The sequence below is a fragment of the Pomacea canaliculata genome, linkage group LG10, assembly GCF_003073045.1.
Source record: "Pomacea canaliculata isolate SZHN2017 linkage group LG10, ASM307304v1, whole genome shotgun sequence".
Classification (NCBI taxonomy): domain Eukaryota; kingdom Metazoa; phylum Mollusca; class Gastropoda; order Architaenioglossa; family Ampullariidae; genus Pomacea; species Pomacea canaliculata.
The window spans coordinates 20,171,847-20,187,332 of NC_037599.1; the positions used below are offsets into that span (position 1 = coordinate 20,171,847).

The 15,486-nt window shown below is 47.8% G+C and overlaps 1 protein-coding gene across 16 annotated transcripts in view; it reads left to right on the plus strand.

Annotated features, from left to right (window-relative positions):
- Positions 1-15,486, plus strand: part of LOC112573633 (serine-rich adhesin for platelets-like) — a 44,928-nt gene that overhangs the window by 11,963 nt on the left and 17,479 nt on the right. For 11 of the 16 annotated variants that reach the window (XM_025254183.1, XM_025254182.1, XM_025254171.1 and 8 more), the window contains exons 2-5: positions 8,792-8,891; positions 9,550-10,946; positions 11,663-12,478; positions 12,914-15,174. In XM_025254183.1, coding sequence (XP_025109968.1) covers positions 8,840-8,891; positions 9,550-10,946; positions 11,663-12,478; positions 12,914-15,174 — 4,526 coding nt within the window. In that variant the 5' untranslated portion in view covers positions 8,792-8,839. Of the gene's footprint in view, positions 1-1,418; positions 2,005-5,609; positions 5,832-5,884; positions 5,919-5,965; positions 6,115-6,152; positions 6,177-8,791; positions 8,892-9,549; positions 10,947-11,662; positions 12,479-12,913; positions 15,175-15,486 lie in introns of those variants that run through there. The other 5 variants (XM_025254173.1, XM_025254181.1, XM_025254175.1 and 2 more) reach the window with 5 other exon arrangements.

Here is a 15,486-nt window from a genome sequence, read left to right on the forward strand (position 1 = left end):
TGATGGTGAGAACGCACAGTGCCGCTGTTTGAGATGGCAGGGAGTCCCACGATGGGACGAGTGCAGTTGATGCAGGGTGGGGGGTATGAGGGTGGGGTAGTGCTGTGGTTGTGACGGATGGGTCAGGGACGGAGGATGACAGGTACACGTGCATAATGTGCAGTCATGACAGCAATGCCGCTAGCTTGCACGTGTTGGTGATTATACCCCATGTCGGGCTTCACCCAGTTACATCTCATGGCCTGGATCTGACTTTTTGCCTAAAGAGGCTTAATTGGGGTGGTAAAACAAGAAACTGATGACCTGAACAAACCATACCATTTTTAGCAATGAAAACACAGAGAGGGAACAGAAGCCTGTATATACAAATGCATGTCACACTCTTCAGTAGATGATGAGGCGGATGAGAATTCTGTCTGTTGATTCTCAGTGTCTCTGCCATGGACGTGAACGACCTTCCCTCAGGGTTGGTCACATGGCGACTGAGAGCAGTGACACCTGGGCGAAAGTTCGTTGTCTCTCAAGCTGGCGCTAAGGTCACCCGAGTTGAAACCGTAGGTTAGGACAGAGATGCCACTTGTAACAGAGTTGTACTGTGTGGTGGTTTTTTGTTGTTTTTTTTTTTGGGGGGGGGGGAGACTTCTAGATTAACTTTTGACTACATTGCTTTCGTGTTTGTGGCGGAGGAAGACTTCAAGAATTTGTCATCAACCTGCATGGAAACTAGTGCTAACACACTGATTTTCATGTTTGCCTCGGGTTAACCTTTAACATTCCGGTGGATACTAAGAATAAATGTGCAGTTTTCTGTACAAAGAACCAGGATACTAAGAGATAAAAAGGCAGTCCAGTCGGCTTTGGCGAACTTTTAAAATATTGTTCACCTTCAGTCGCGCCAACATTCGGACACAAGCACTGGTGGGAGGAGAGCAGAGGGAGAGAGAGGAGGGGGAACCATAATAGTAGGCCGAAACGTCAAGAAGAGAATCGTCGGACAGCTCTTACAGAACCCAGAGGGTGGAAAAGGTTATGTGTTGCGCAAATAATGACACTTGTCTGTGTGTGTGATGGGGGTTTGAGAAGTCACACAACAGTTTACTCTGTTTATCGATGTCTGCTACAGAGTACCCAAGGTTGAATCGACGTGGCCTTATTTTTGTGCAACCAGCCGTGTGACGTTCATAAAGATCCATAATAAACCCAGTTTACTTGAGGCACTAGCTTTAGCTGCAATGATTATTTTGTTTACTGACATTTCTAATCCACCATTACATATATTTTTTACGTGTGCCCCTAAAAAAGCCACACACGTTTGACGCACAGAAGGCAGTGTTTCCAGTTCCTCATTCGCCAGCTCTTGCAGCGTGTGCGTGGGTGAGCGCGAGCGACTGGGAGGTACACGGAGGAGGTATGGCTACTTCCTGTAAACTTGGAAGTATCATTTGAACCATATCCTTTCTGGGCCCATAATGAGGCTGCACTTCCCCTGTTGGTTTTGAGTTCCTGTGGGTAGGTAAGAGCACCATAATCTAAGGGGCTAAAGTTTAGACGACCAGAGCTAGATGGAAATTGAAGAGTCGTTGTCGGTGGGCTTTCGTGTTCTTTGAAAAGGCCAGCGCCTCCACCCCGCTCCTCGTGCGTGGGCCCTGACATTCCGTCTCGGCTACTGAAATGTCATGGGCGACGTGGCGCTTGAAACGAGCTGCTGCTCATCCGGGCATCTCCTTACTGCAGGTGCTGATGATTGTGGTGAGCGCGTGGTTTAGAATCAGTGTTGGATACACGAGGCGTTTGTCTTGTTGGTCAGCAGCTTCTTCCAGAGATGATTGGTAGTCACCTGATCGCATGTTTGACCCTGTCAACTGACAGAAACACCTTCGTCAGTGGCTTTGGAGCATCAGCTTTCAGGCGGCAGGTGCCCTGAGTTAGCATCACTCACGCCAGCAAACGTCACGCCCTCATTATTTTCGGTTTTGTTTGTTTATTCGCTTGGAAAGCAAGCAGGTAAGTGTCTTTCTTTGCCCATTCTCTCACAGTGTGTGTGTGTTGTATAATTAGTCCGGCCGCGAAACAAAGTAAGCACTAATGAGATAATAAAGTTATTAGCCATTTGTATTCCTTTTTTTGTGACCCTAATTCAACGGACTTTGTACATGAGCACACAGCTGACATCTGAGTCTGGAGCAAAGCCTGTTGACTTATTGTCGGCGGTCAGCAACCTTTCAGTTTGTGAACGCAATTTAAACAAAGAAAAGACGCCGCGAAGAAGAATATCCAACGCCCTAGGAGTCTGTGGTAACACCTGGAGCTGGCGTCACCTGGCTGAATGACATGTCGTGCAAACTGAGAATAAGGACGAAATCGTTGGGTCGGAGCTGTGCAACTGAACATTTGACATTTCACTGAGGGTGATGCAGACTGTGCTAGCGGCTGAGGTCATACACTGCAGCACACACATTGTCAGGTCAACACCCTGTCGCTCTTGTCTTTCAAACAATTCCAAGTTTTTCACAGGATTGGGGAGAACTATCAGGATGCAGTTCAGTTCTTGCCATCGTGTGTATCCAACTTTCATCACGACACACTCGGCGTGTGTTTATAGTTTATGTAGGGTGATGGGTCTGCTCGAGCAACGGTAAAACTAAGTGCGGATTGTAGATTGTATGTTCAGATCTTGCCCTGGGACATGACACATGTTTACAAGCAATGGGATATGGCCTCAGTTGCTGACGATGTCAAAATCCAGGCAACCTGGAGTATCATTTAGACTTGCCAGTTTTGTGTCGTGCGTGATAAACATATGTATATATGCTTAAACTTTCTAGCTCTTTTTAAGACACTGACAGTGGTGACGAGGGTAGCACAGAAGTCTGAGATTCCATGAATAATACTGGAGCTAATTCAGGAGTGCACATGGAGGCGCACACACTGATACCGTGATTGACTTGGACTGTTGTTGCTGTCCTGCCACTACATACACCTCCATCAGTTCTCAGGCCGGCATGGCGGCACGCCCTGAGATGCTCTTGAGTTACAGACTGGGTGGTAATCTCAGACAAAGCTAACGCCGATCCCCGCCTTTGTCACCCCGACTGTTTATGAAAGCTGACATTTTCTTCTTCCACCTCTTCCAAAATCTGCACCCTTTCTCTTTCTCTTCTTCATTTCCCTTGTCGTCACGAGACCCTCCCATTTCTTACGCGTCCGTTGTCCTAACGAAGACCAGTCGGAGTATACGTCTGTACAGCTGTAGCCACACAAACGTAGGTGAGAGGTTAAGTCCTTACAGCTGCAATCACACAAAAGATCTTTGCAGCTGTAGCCTCAAGTGGCTTTGGCTGTAGCCAGAGTAGGAATCTTTTCAATGAGCATTGTCTTCCCAGCTGTAGTCAAACGATATTCTTCTTGCAACGCTCAGACGCTAAGTCCAGAAGCCCTGAAAATTCTGCTGTGCGTTGCAGACACTGCAGGGATAGGAAAGATCTTTTCTCTTAGGCCATGTCTATGTTCTTGGTTTCTGGTGGGTTGAACCGTCCTGCAGCAAATGGGCCACCGTCATCGGATTGCGCTGGTTTGGCCATGTGCTGGAAACACACCCATTTGGTGGTTGCAGTCTTTGGTTTGGCACATTTTTTCGGAGGCGTTGTTGTGGAAAACATGCAGCCCGTAGAGTTTTTTTTTTTTTTTTTTTGTCAAACCCCGTCTTTGAGGTTCAAGGTCGGTTTGTAGCTCAAAGAAGATCACTCCAGCTGTTCAAATAGTCTCTTGAGCGGCCAGCAATGAACAAGCCGTGTTGTGAGGGAACGGGGAATTATAAGAAGTTAGTTTGTGGCCGAAACGGTGCCCTAAATAATAGACACCCTCCTTTGAAGCGATCAGCCCGACTGCTGTTGAGGACTGTCTCCAGTCAACCGTGTCCTCAGGCAACGTGCTTGCTTACGAATTTGCATTATCGATCAAAAGAACTGGAAGGCTGGCAGACGACACTTACGGCCCATGGTGACGTCATTCACCCGAAAGGGAACTCGCATTCAGGCCTTGTTTTTATTTTTATTTAGTTTACTGCTGTCGTCATCTATGTGAGGAAGACTAGCGTTTTGAGGATACGTGGGAAGAACACCGACCCCCTCCAGCACTTTCCCACCTCCCCTCCTCTTGTCAATTCACGTGATCCCCCGAGCGGGGCTAAAATTAGATCGGCAGTGCACACTGTGACGTCAGCAGCTTGACATGTTCAACAACGGCGTCTGCCGCGAGTGTCAGGGCCCGTGGTGTGGGAGAGTCTGGCCAAATATTGCATCTCATGGCCTATTGAGTTCGGCGCCTCTCTTATATTTAGCACAGACGCATGCAGTTGTATAACGTCGGCCACGGGGGGCATAAACTGGCGAGCGGGAGGGAGGCGATGATGGAAGACGATCGTCCAAGGTGGTGGTGATGGTGGGGATAACCAAGCTGAAAGCCTCCCACCAGGCCTAAACCTCAAATCTTTTTCAGACTGTTAACAGTTTAGTCTGGCGATTAGACTGTAAGTGCAGCGATAATGTGTGTTGGTCACGTGACGGGTGTCGGCTGAGCGTTTTGCCACGGTGTTGCGTTTTTAAAGTCCTTTGAGCTCGCCCTCAGGGTGCAGCAGTCGGTGTCTCCGTGATTAGCGCTGACAGCTTGCTCAAGGGGTGATGACAGGAAAGCTCATGACACTTTTTAAAGATCGATAACTGTTTCATTTTGTCCCTCCCCCCCCCTTTTTTTTTTGCGCCGAGCAGTACCTATACAACAGTCTATATGGCAGTGCACAAGATGCTTTGCCAGTGGATGAGACTGTATTGTTCCTTTATTTCCTGTTTTACTGTCGCGTGGGTTTTACTTGTTTCTCTTTCGTTATCGCAATTGTTTGTTTTGCTCGTGATGTATCACGGGAGGTCTTCCATCCTATTGTCCTTAGCCAGTTTTTCTTATCTAATGCCGCATTTTGTTACAGTTTCTGAAACACTCGGTGCGTATCCACTTTCAGAAAGACACAAAGAATAGAAAGCCTCTCATATCTGGTCTGGTGTCCTATGAATATGCCTGTCTTTCTCAGGAATGCTAGGCCTCCAGTGCTGTGCTGGAAATTATGTCCGAAGAACGTTTGTAAGCGAAGAAATTATTGTCCAGCTGCAAACTGTATTTTAACTATCCCTGCCATTGGTTTATAAACTTTATAAGATCAGAACTAAAGCGAGAAACCAATGTGCTGAAGAAGTGGAGGTAACGGAGTCACCGCAAACCATGGTTATGATTACAGCCCTCCTCTTTCCCAGTACAGGTCATATTCCAGTTTGTTTTGTATTAACAAAACATCAAAACGAATGTTTTTTCATATGTCATCACTCCTGTGACAGATGTCGTCGTCTCGTTGTCATCTCATGTCATTGTCACTGTAGGTCAGAAGTCAATGTTCAGTTACTTTCCACCAATGCTGCCGCAACATGTGTGCAGGACCAGGCTGTCATTTTCATTGACTGTATTAGTCACTTTCATTGGCTGTTGATACTGTATTAGTCACTTTCATTGGCTAAATGAAATGACGTGGAAAGTGTGGACCCGGGAGGAGGGTTTGCGGCAGTTTTGGGAAATGACTGAGAATTTCTAAGGCACGGAAGCAATTTGCGAAGAACAGATGCAACGAGGGAAGATATTAGACGAGGCGCCTTGTGCTCACGTTCCTCGCCTGCTGTCAGCGAATCGTTGTTTGGCAAACGACGCGTGTGACGAGGCCTTAACATCAAGAAGGTTACGTCACGTGGCTTGCAGTTGGATGGAGAGCGTTCGTGCACACTCTGTCACAGGTAACTTCATCACCGCCTTGGCAAAATTGCAGACTTTGTGTAGTGCCCAGTCATCCGTGACACGAGTGTGCGGCTGTAAAGATGAAGGTATGCGTTAATTGTGACTCGACCTGTACCTGACCCGGAAGTAGATTGTGCGGAGTTGAATGAGAGAAGGAAGTTGGTGTCTGTCGATGAATACAGAGTGCAGTCGGACGTGCGCTGGACCTTGACTGTGAAAGTGTGGAGCCTATCACGTGACCGCGCCGCCACTACGTGCATACTTACAGGTGGCAACCTGCAGGTGAGAGGTGGGCTGTGTCTTGGCGACACTCGGCGCCAGTCACGTGGCCATCCTCGATAAAGGCAAGCGACGACTCTTCTGTCGCGCTGTCATGTCAGATACGTGTTTGTGTTTATGTGTGTATGTTTTCTTGTTTATGAGTGTGTGGGTGTTTTTTTGTGTTTACGTGTGAGCGTTTTTATGTTTGTGTGTGAGTGTACGTTTATGCATGTGTTTATTTTTGTGTGTGAATGTGTGTTTGTGTTTATGCTATGCAGTGTTAGAGAAGAAACGTTATGGCACGAAGCAGGCGTCATCGTGTTTTTTCAGGACTTTGTCAGCAAGGGAAAATGCCGTTACCCCTACCTCCCTCCCTACGTTCTCCCCCCACATAATGTAAAATGACCTGTAGGTGGAAACACTTTCCTGCCAAAGTAAGCAGCCAGCTGTGCGTGGTATGCAGGGTGTAGTTCTCACTGCTTGTCCTCCTCAGTAGGTAACGGATCTCGGGTGGGCGTTCTCGTACCCTTCACGTGACGTCAACGCACGCCTCCAGCTCCCGAGGTAATGATGGGGTTACAGTCGGGTGTAATCAGTTCAAACGACTCGTTTTACCTGTTCTTTGTATTTCCCGGGTCAGTTGTCAGAGTGACCAGTGGATTCGTGCGTAGCGAGACTGAACCCAGTAACGGGGGTCGCTGCTGGCCTTATCATCAAGCTTCTGCTGCGTAACGTTTTTTTAACCGCTGTCACGTCGCTTTGCACTCAGGCAAACAAAACATCCATTTACCCGCAGTCCACATGTTGGTGGCGTATTCGTTACTTTGAAATTTTCTGGATTGAAGTGCATTTTGTTTCACGTTGATGTCTCTCTTGAATTATCTGTCGCTTATCATTTCTTCTACATGTGTTATCTAATGAAACAACTGTGTGTGTGTGGTGTAAATGAGTGTGCCATGTTTGCATCTGTATGTTAAGATCTTTTTTTTAATCAATACTTTGTTGTTTCATTTAAATAAAAACGGGGCTTCGTCCAGTACCAGGTAACACAATGCAAACATCTAGCTACGAGAGCCCCGCCCGCTAATATTATTTGCACAACAAACTCTTGAAACGTCCGTTCGTCATTATCCTCGACCATTTCCCCGACCTTTCAAAGTAAAACCTCTCATCCACTACTTCAAAAAAAAAAACCAAAACAACAACAACAAAAAACCAACCTAACTAAAATACCTTTAAATAATGAATGTGTAGTGAATTCTTTATGCTTCACCAGTTGGTCAGCTGGTAACTTTTCATATCTAAGAAGCACTCTACACTTCAAAAATGCCACCCCCCCAAGTTGACTTCAACCTATCCGCCAGTTACAGGATGCACTGCTGACCCTGGAGTTTTCTGTCGTCGGAAAGTCGTGCGGCTCTTTGATGGCGGGTTTGTTGTCATGGGAACTTAAACCAGATTCTGCAAACACCACCCTCCTACCCCCCAAAACAAACACACGCACACAAAGGTGTCAGATTTTGCCTCACACTGTGGTTTTGCGACTTGTCGGTGCCCAGGCTTTGAACGCGGAGCATGTCAGGTTCGATTGACCCACAATCGTCCGTTGATTGCCGTGTGGGGGCCGTCTCAAAGGCCGCAGTGAGGAGTGGGAGTCAAGACTGCGCTCTCTCCTACTCGGCATTCTCATGAGTGGCGACACAGTTACACATCGTGACAATGCCAGTGCAGCTCCTTCCACTTCCGAGCACTCGGTGACTACTTGTCCCAAAGGGTTTCTCTTATTTGTACAAGTATGCGCTCTTCATGGCCCTAGGTTCACGAGCGAAGCTGAAACTTCTTCAAAATTGCTAGCTTCTGTTCTCAAGATGATGTTGAGCCTCATCGGAAGACACCAATAGAATTGTACCCAAAACCTCAGAGAGGGGAATTTATTTATTGTTGTTGGCATCTTGGCGGAATGATAATGATTATATGATAAAGACATGTTTAAAAAAAAAACTCAGATATCGCGATTACTGCAATAAAATAGAGCACCGTTGATAACGGTGTGTGTGTGATAGAGGGGAGGAGGTCACTCGCCAGGCCCCCGTACTAATGAACTGTAGGTAAAACTACTTCAGAAGCGGCCATAAGCTTCATTTGTGAGGGAGTTTGAAGACGACTTTGTTTTCTCTTCATTACTAACAGACCTCGGATCTCAGAAAGGAAGCCTGAAGGTCCGCATCTTGTGTCTTGTTCTTAGCTGCCAAATGAGCTAAAACAACCTTGGTGAGAAAATATATCTCTGGTCCGTACGGCTCCACTATTCTCTCAAACAAGTCCAAATGCATGTAAACTAGTCGTCAGGCAGGAATCAGGAAACTGATGCTCAGTAGTTTCATGTTTTATGATGCATATATTTTCGGCTCTTGTGTACCGCAGAAATATTGTTGCAAAGTCCTACTTTTGAGTAGAGGGCTGTTGTAGAGATGTTTCTCTCCCAGAACTATAGAAATGGTTTTTAATAATGTCAATGAGGTGAAGGAGCGGGAAGTGCGTGGTGATGATTGGGGAAGGAGGTCTTTCGAGATCAGTTTTGTTCATCTTACCGTTATTCAGACTGTTCATTTTGCCTTTCGGAAGTAACCTTTTGGTGTTTGCATCCATCGTGTTTATTTGACAGCCTGTTGAATTTGTAAACACATTTTTGTTGCAGGTAACAATGACCATTGATTCGTAAGCAGGTCGACAGCTCAACTAGAAGATGACTACCCGAGTTACCTTCGTCACAGGCACGGCAGAAGTGAAGAAAAGGGGTATGTCATCTAACTTGTCGTCTGGAGATAGCTACTCTTCAGAATCACTACCTTTTAAGAAACATTGGCGTTTGAGAGAAGTTCTCTGTTTGAAGTTGCGCCAAATGAAATGCGATAACTTTGTTGATGATGTTTGTGATAAGATGAGCGCAAGATGCTGTAAAGGCGCCAGTAAACAGAGTGGGGGGGGGGGCGGCTAAGAGTCGGTGGGTCAAAGGAGGAGTTCTGGAGGGTAGAACATAATGGTCGGTATAGTCTGCGTGGGTCTGTGGTGCAAGGACACCCCTTTAACTCGCTAAGTTCCTTGCCATCAGGTCTAAAAGACGCCCGCCGCTTACGAGGGGCCTGACTTGTCTCCCTTTTGCAGCTCCGTCACGTGGTTGCTGTCCGAACTGGGCAGTGTAAAGGTCCACGCTGTAGGGGGCAGCACGCAGAGAGGAATTCTGGCTAGGCTGGGTGGGGTAGATTTCTGGGTGCCTGCTGCTCCCCGTCTCTTGCATTCCTCGTTCTGTGACTGTTCGTCCTCTTCTCCTGCCTCATACACCACATCCTTGACCGATTATATCGTTCTCTGTTTCTCATCCTCCATATCTGCATCTTCTCAGTTCCACCCGAACCTGTCTGGCGCCGAGCTTATGGTTGATGTTACTTTTGTCAGGTGAGCGCCTAGCCGGCGACGACTCGCACCCACCGCCTGCCGTGCAGCCCGTGACGTATGTTGACGGTAAGTGCACGTGCTGTCCGTATGGCTACCACATTGACCTTGACTTTCTCAACTTCTGCAAGAATGTGGCCGAAGGCTCGCCATTGTCCAACCTCAAGCGCATCCAGCGCACCAAGCGGCAGCTCCGCAAGTCCATGGAGGTGATGCTGCTGCAGCAGCAGCAACAACAGACACAGCACCAACCGCAGTGCGACTCCGCCACGGCGACGCTAGCCACCTCCACACCTCCCCCGGATGTGGTTCACTCGACGGAAGCCTCGCGCCTGATCAACATGGTGCACTACGAGCACTCCGCCACCCAGCGCGTGCTGCGGGAGATCGACTCCTCCGTCAACGCCACCCTGGCCTCCATCCAGTCCGCCACGCAGAATCGAGGCGCGACGCTGCCCCCGGGTCGGCGGTACACCAGTTCCGACAGCGACGATACCGGCAGCCCCACCAGTCCCTTTCCCTATTATGCCCACACCTTGCCATCGACGACCCATTCCAGGTTCAGCTCCCGCCACCAGCAGTTTAGCCCCGGCAGCGGATCCCACCTGGCCAACAACGGCGACGAGTCGTCGCATTTTGCCACTTCCCTGTCCACCTCCGGTCGCACGGATTCCATGTCGTCGCTGTCGTCGGTGTCCACGGTGTCCAGCGAGCCGGTGCCTGGCGGCCAACAGCAGTACACCTCTCATGCTAGTGGCATGCTAAACGCGCCACAGGAAACAGCCACTGCGCAGATCCGGAAGGAGCGAGTCTGGCACGCCTCGGCCACCGCCATGACATCGGAGAAGCTGGCCGCAGCCTTGGCCACACATTTCCCTGAACGAGATGAAGGCGAGCTGCCGACCTCCCCTATGTCCCCCACCACGATCATCAGCAAGGCCTCCCTGGCGGCCATCCGCGAGGCCATGGCCGTGTCCTTGCAACGCTTGCGAGACCTGGAGGAGCAGGTCAAAGCCATCCCAATCCTGCAGGTGCGCATCTCGGTGCTGAAGGAGGAGAAGCGGTTGTTGGCTCTACAGGTCAAGGCTAAATCTGGCGTGGGCGCTGCTGCGCCGCCTAGCGTTCGTAGCGTCGGGGTGGGCGAGGACACCGTGGATGCGTCGGATCACGTGGTGTCCCCGACAAATGCTCCCACCGTCTTCTCCTATCCCTACCCCACCGCCACCTCCCCCTTCTCACCGCTCGCCTCCTCCCCTCGCCTGCCGTCTGTGAAGACTCCTCCCGCCACCCTCCCCAAGCCTGTGCGGGCCAAGACCGTGGCGGTGGGAGATCACAGCATTGTAGAGCCCTACTTGCTGCAGCCGGACCTGCCGACAGGCTTCACGCTCAAGGACAACAGGGTAAGTTGAACGTCTTTGATGTTGCACCTTTCACATTTTTATGTCTTGCTTTTTGAGTCGCTGAATAGGACACTGTAACTGCCACCTTTTCTTTTTTAATGGTACAAATTCTTATCCTTTCTGTTCCCTATTTTATACCTCTTGCAGCAATCGTTTACCGCAGGTGTTGAGAACAGTAGCACATATAATGGCTGAGGATCCTGGGGTACTGTGGCAATAAACTATGCCATTAAACTGTATAAAATATTGTAGCAACAATTACTTAAGGAAGATGCTGAAATTCGCAGTGTCATACCCTAATACTTAGGCAATAAAGACGGTTTCAAACTCTGCTGGAGCTCAATGGCTTTACTAAAGCAATCATAATATACATTTTAACTCATCTTGATGTTCTGAAATGCCAGACTAAGGAGAACACAAATGTTTGCTGTAGACATTTGTTGGGAACAGTAATTTTAAAAGTTTTCTCATTAAGAATTACTGAGTGTTCTAGGAAAGAAAACTGCTGCATTCAGAAATGAAGTAAATTCTCTTTAGAGTTACCATGAAATCTTGAAATTTATTCTTCATATGATTTTAGGATTGAAGTACTTCCTGCTTAGTTTCCAGCTTAGTTACCCTTTGCAGCTTGGTTTTTGAGTGTAGTTAAACAAACCATAAAGAGAATGAAATATAAATGGAAGCTTAAGTATTGTGTCACTTTGTTGTAATCTCAGGTAGAGACAGAAATTCGGACCAGGGAGCAGCTGTTTATAGAAAAAACTTCTCAACATTTTGGCAGCACCAGCTTGCAAGAGCAGCCAGAAGCCAATCAGGAACTTTACAGCAGGTCTCCTGTACAGAAACATTTCACCACCAGCCAGATTCAGCAGTCTGTGCCCAAGCCAATGACGCGTAGCATTGGTGTGGGTGACGGCAATGTCCATGACAGTTCTGTGCATGTTCATGAGAAAGAACTACGTACCGTCATCATTGGAGGAAGCGGTGCTGCAATTGGCAAGAGGAATGTGGGTGTGGAAGTTAAAGTGCCCACACGCAGTGTTGGTGTTTCATACAGCTGTGATGATGCCAAACCTGCTACTCGGACAGTGGGTGTTAACGTTACCTATGATATGAGCTCCGTTCTTACATCCCTTGACTTTCGAGGGGAAGCAGAGCTGCGTACAGCGCTGATGGGTGTCCTGCAGAGGAATGTTCGTAGTGTGGGCACAACCTGTGATTTCATCCCCATATTGGTCAATGCTGGAGTCCAGCATGAGACAACAAATATGGTGTCGGTTGGCTCAGGTGGCGATGACTGCCGAGTGGATGTGGATGTTCGCCAGCGAGTGGCAGAACGGGCAGTTGGTGTGCTGGCCAAGCCAGAGGTGGCCACTCGCATGGTAGCTACTGGTACTGACTGGCTGCTGGATGCAACCACCAACACACAGTCCCCTGATGTTTACAACAAAGGCTGCAACACAGAGACCCGACGACTGGTGTCTACAGCAGCAGCAACTGAACCAGCTTTTGTTAGATCCTTTCAAACACAGGTGTGCTGTCTCATGCTTTTGCTTTGAAATTACCCACCAAAATGTTGACAGCAATTACATATACACACTGTAGTGCTTTTTTTGTTTTTGATTATTGCAGAGAAGTTGACATGTTTTATGTCTTCTCTTAGCAGCAGGGATAAAATCATAAATCTTTGGATGACAGAGCTCTTGACTTCCATACAAATCATCTTCTGCTGCAGTCAGTTTACAAGGAGATAAATATAGATTTGACCCTGCCGTAAAATCATGTTTCCTGGTCCAAAAAAAAAAAAGGGCCAAGAGACTAAGCTGCTGTATAATCATTTTCACTCATAATTAGCATATTTGCATTTGTGTACTTGCTGCTCTTCTCATGAAGATTGTATGATACTGTGTTTTATTTGGAACACTAAGGTCTGCCTTAACTGTGTGGGTTTGTGGGTTTGTTGACAGACGGATGTCCTTGTCTTCCACAACCTGGGCCAAATGAAGCATGCCAGCAACAATACAATACCGACACCGACTGCCAACACTGCCAGCAACACTCTAAGCACCAGCACCAGCACTGTGGGCATCAACACCAAGTCTTCTGAACTGGTTACTGAAAATTTTGACTTTGAAATCACTTTCAAAGATGGCAGCACAAACACCGTCCCTGAACTTGCTGACCAAGGGATGAACACATTGGTGACAAAGCAGGTTTCAGACATAGATATGCAAAAGGTGGAGAGCACTGTTGCTGCAGTTGGTGATGGATCGGTTGGCGAAGTTGCTGTGTCCAAGACAGAGTCAGTTTACAAGCGTCCTCTGACCCTCCAAGAGCAGATTATTCAAAGAGGGGCCACTCAGGCCAGTGCATTTTTAGGAGCATCTTCCTCGGAAGCCCTCAGTGCTACCAGTCCCACCAGTCAAGACTCAAGCACAGAGAGTGGCTTCACGGAAACAGTCATTGAGACAATGTACACCACCATTGGTTCCCACACTGCCAGAGAAAGGCAGCCAGAGGAGGCAGCCTCAACAAAAGCAGCAAACTACTCAGTTGGACTGTCGTATTCCGATTTCTTAGAAGGACGGCAAGCCAAGCATTCATCGGGACTGCTACCTTCACAAGCAGACTGGACTGCCAAAGGGCTGTTATCAAGTTCAGAGACAGATGAAGGTGTTAGGAGACTTACCTCTCACACTGCCAAAAATGAATCAGAAGAGGTGACCTCAAGCCAGGAGACAGATAGCTTTGAGGGACAGTCATCTTCTAGAGTTCAAGGTCAGACTTTGTTGTCACCACACTCGCAGTCTTCATCTGGTAATTTTAAAGAGAAGCAGACAGTGACTGTTTCAGATTTGGGGGGTGGTGGTCAGATGACTTCCAGGCAAGTGACTGTCATATCTCGTAGCAGCAGAGGAGGTGTTGGTGTTGGAGGAAGTGCTGGTAGTGGAGGAGGAGGTGCTGGTAGTGGAGGAGGAGGTGCTAGTAGTGGAGGAGGGGTAGGTGCTGGTAGTGGAGGAGGAGGTGCTAGTAGTGGAGGAGGAGGTGCTAGTAGTGGAGGAGGGGTAGGTGCTGGTAGTGTAGGAGGGGTAGGTGCTGGTGGAAGTGGTGGTGGCAGCGGCAGTACAGCTGTAAATGGGGGAGGAGTTAGTTATTTAGAGAGGTTCGGCTTTATCAAGACTTCTGGGCAGTCAGGCCAATCGGGTGGCAGCAATGTTTACAGTTCCAATTCTTCCGGGATATTGGCATCCTCATCTCTTAAGTCATCTGTTGGTGAAGATGGTTCGATGGAGCTCAAGGTTACAGATGCACCTGTATCTAAATCCAGTCTGCAGTCATCAGTTTTAGGCATACAAGAACATAATGACTCATCAAATTCATCATTAGGTCTAAGGGAATCAGGGGAGTTGTCAGGGAAGGAGGAAGCGATCACAGAGACAGTTGTGATCAAACGTCCATCAACAGGGAGCAAAATGTTGAAGTCCAGATACAGTGATGGTGCAAGATTTTCCCAAGACTTGCTATTGGAATCAAAGGGCATGTTTTCTGGACATCGTGTGGGATCTGTAGAAGATTTCATGCCTGATGACATTCGACGCCTTATGAACATTGAGGCATCTAGCACAGCAGGAAGCACTCCTACGTCTAAAATGCTGGAGATAAGTACAGATGGGTCCGGCATTGCAACTGGCACTGCTGTCAGCAGAGCTGTGCGCACTGTCACCACCAAAAAGGTCTCATCTAAAGATGGGAGTAGTACCACCACCACTGTCACTAAGACTGTCACCAATCCTGATGGTTCACTTACCACCACTTCCAGCACTGAAAAGAGTGGCAGTGGTGACCTGCCCATGTCCTGGAGAGATGGCAGCAAACTAGGAGGCAAAAGCATCACCCAGATGGATCTGTCAGAAGTAGGGTGCAGTGATCCTGCCTTGGAAATCAGCTCTGAAATGTCAGATACATCTCAGAGTTTGCTGGTAGAAAAGTCTGCAGGAAGCATCAAAGACTCCGGATTTTATGAATCATCAACAATGGCTGTTGTTGAAGGTGGTTCCCAGGGGTCCCTGGCTGTAAGCAGCATGGAAGTAGATAGCAGTCCTTCAGAATCAGCCAGTCGTTTAAGCACGCTGGAGAGACGGGAACTCAAATCCATTATGAAGCGACCGAAGGTGGAGGCCACAAACCCTAAAAAGGGCATCACTTTTGCAGAAAGTGTTGTGGGCGGGTGAGTAGATTTTATCAAAATCCATTCAGATTTATAGTGTAGGGACAAAAGCTTTCTTCCTTGTTATATTTTACTCACTAAGTTGGTGGAAGATGAGTGTTTTGTTTTTATATTAAATGTGATCAGTTTAAACTACATAGTGTCAAATGTGGTTAAGATTACAAGGCAATTGCAGGTATGAACTTTTGACGAATGAAAATGGCAGAGCATGAAAATTTAGGAAAATGTGATGTAACAGTATAGCAAAATGAGTGTGGCATCTTCAGTGTGCCTGATCTGTAACATGTAACCATTTTACCTGGGTTTTTATGA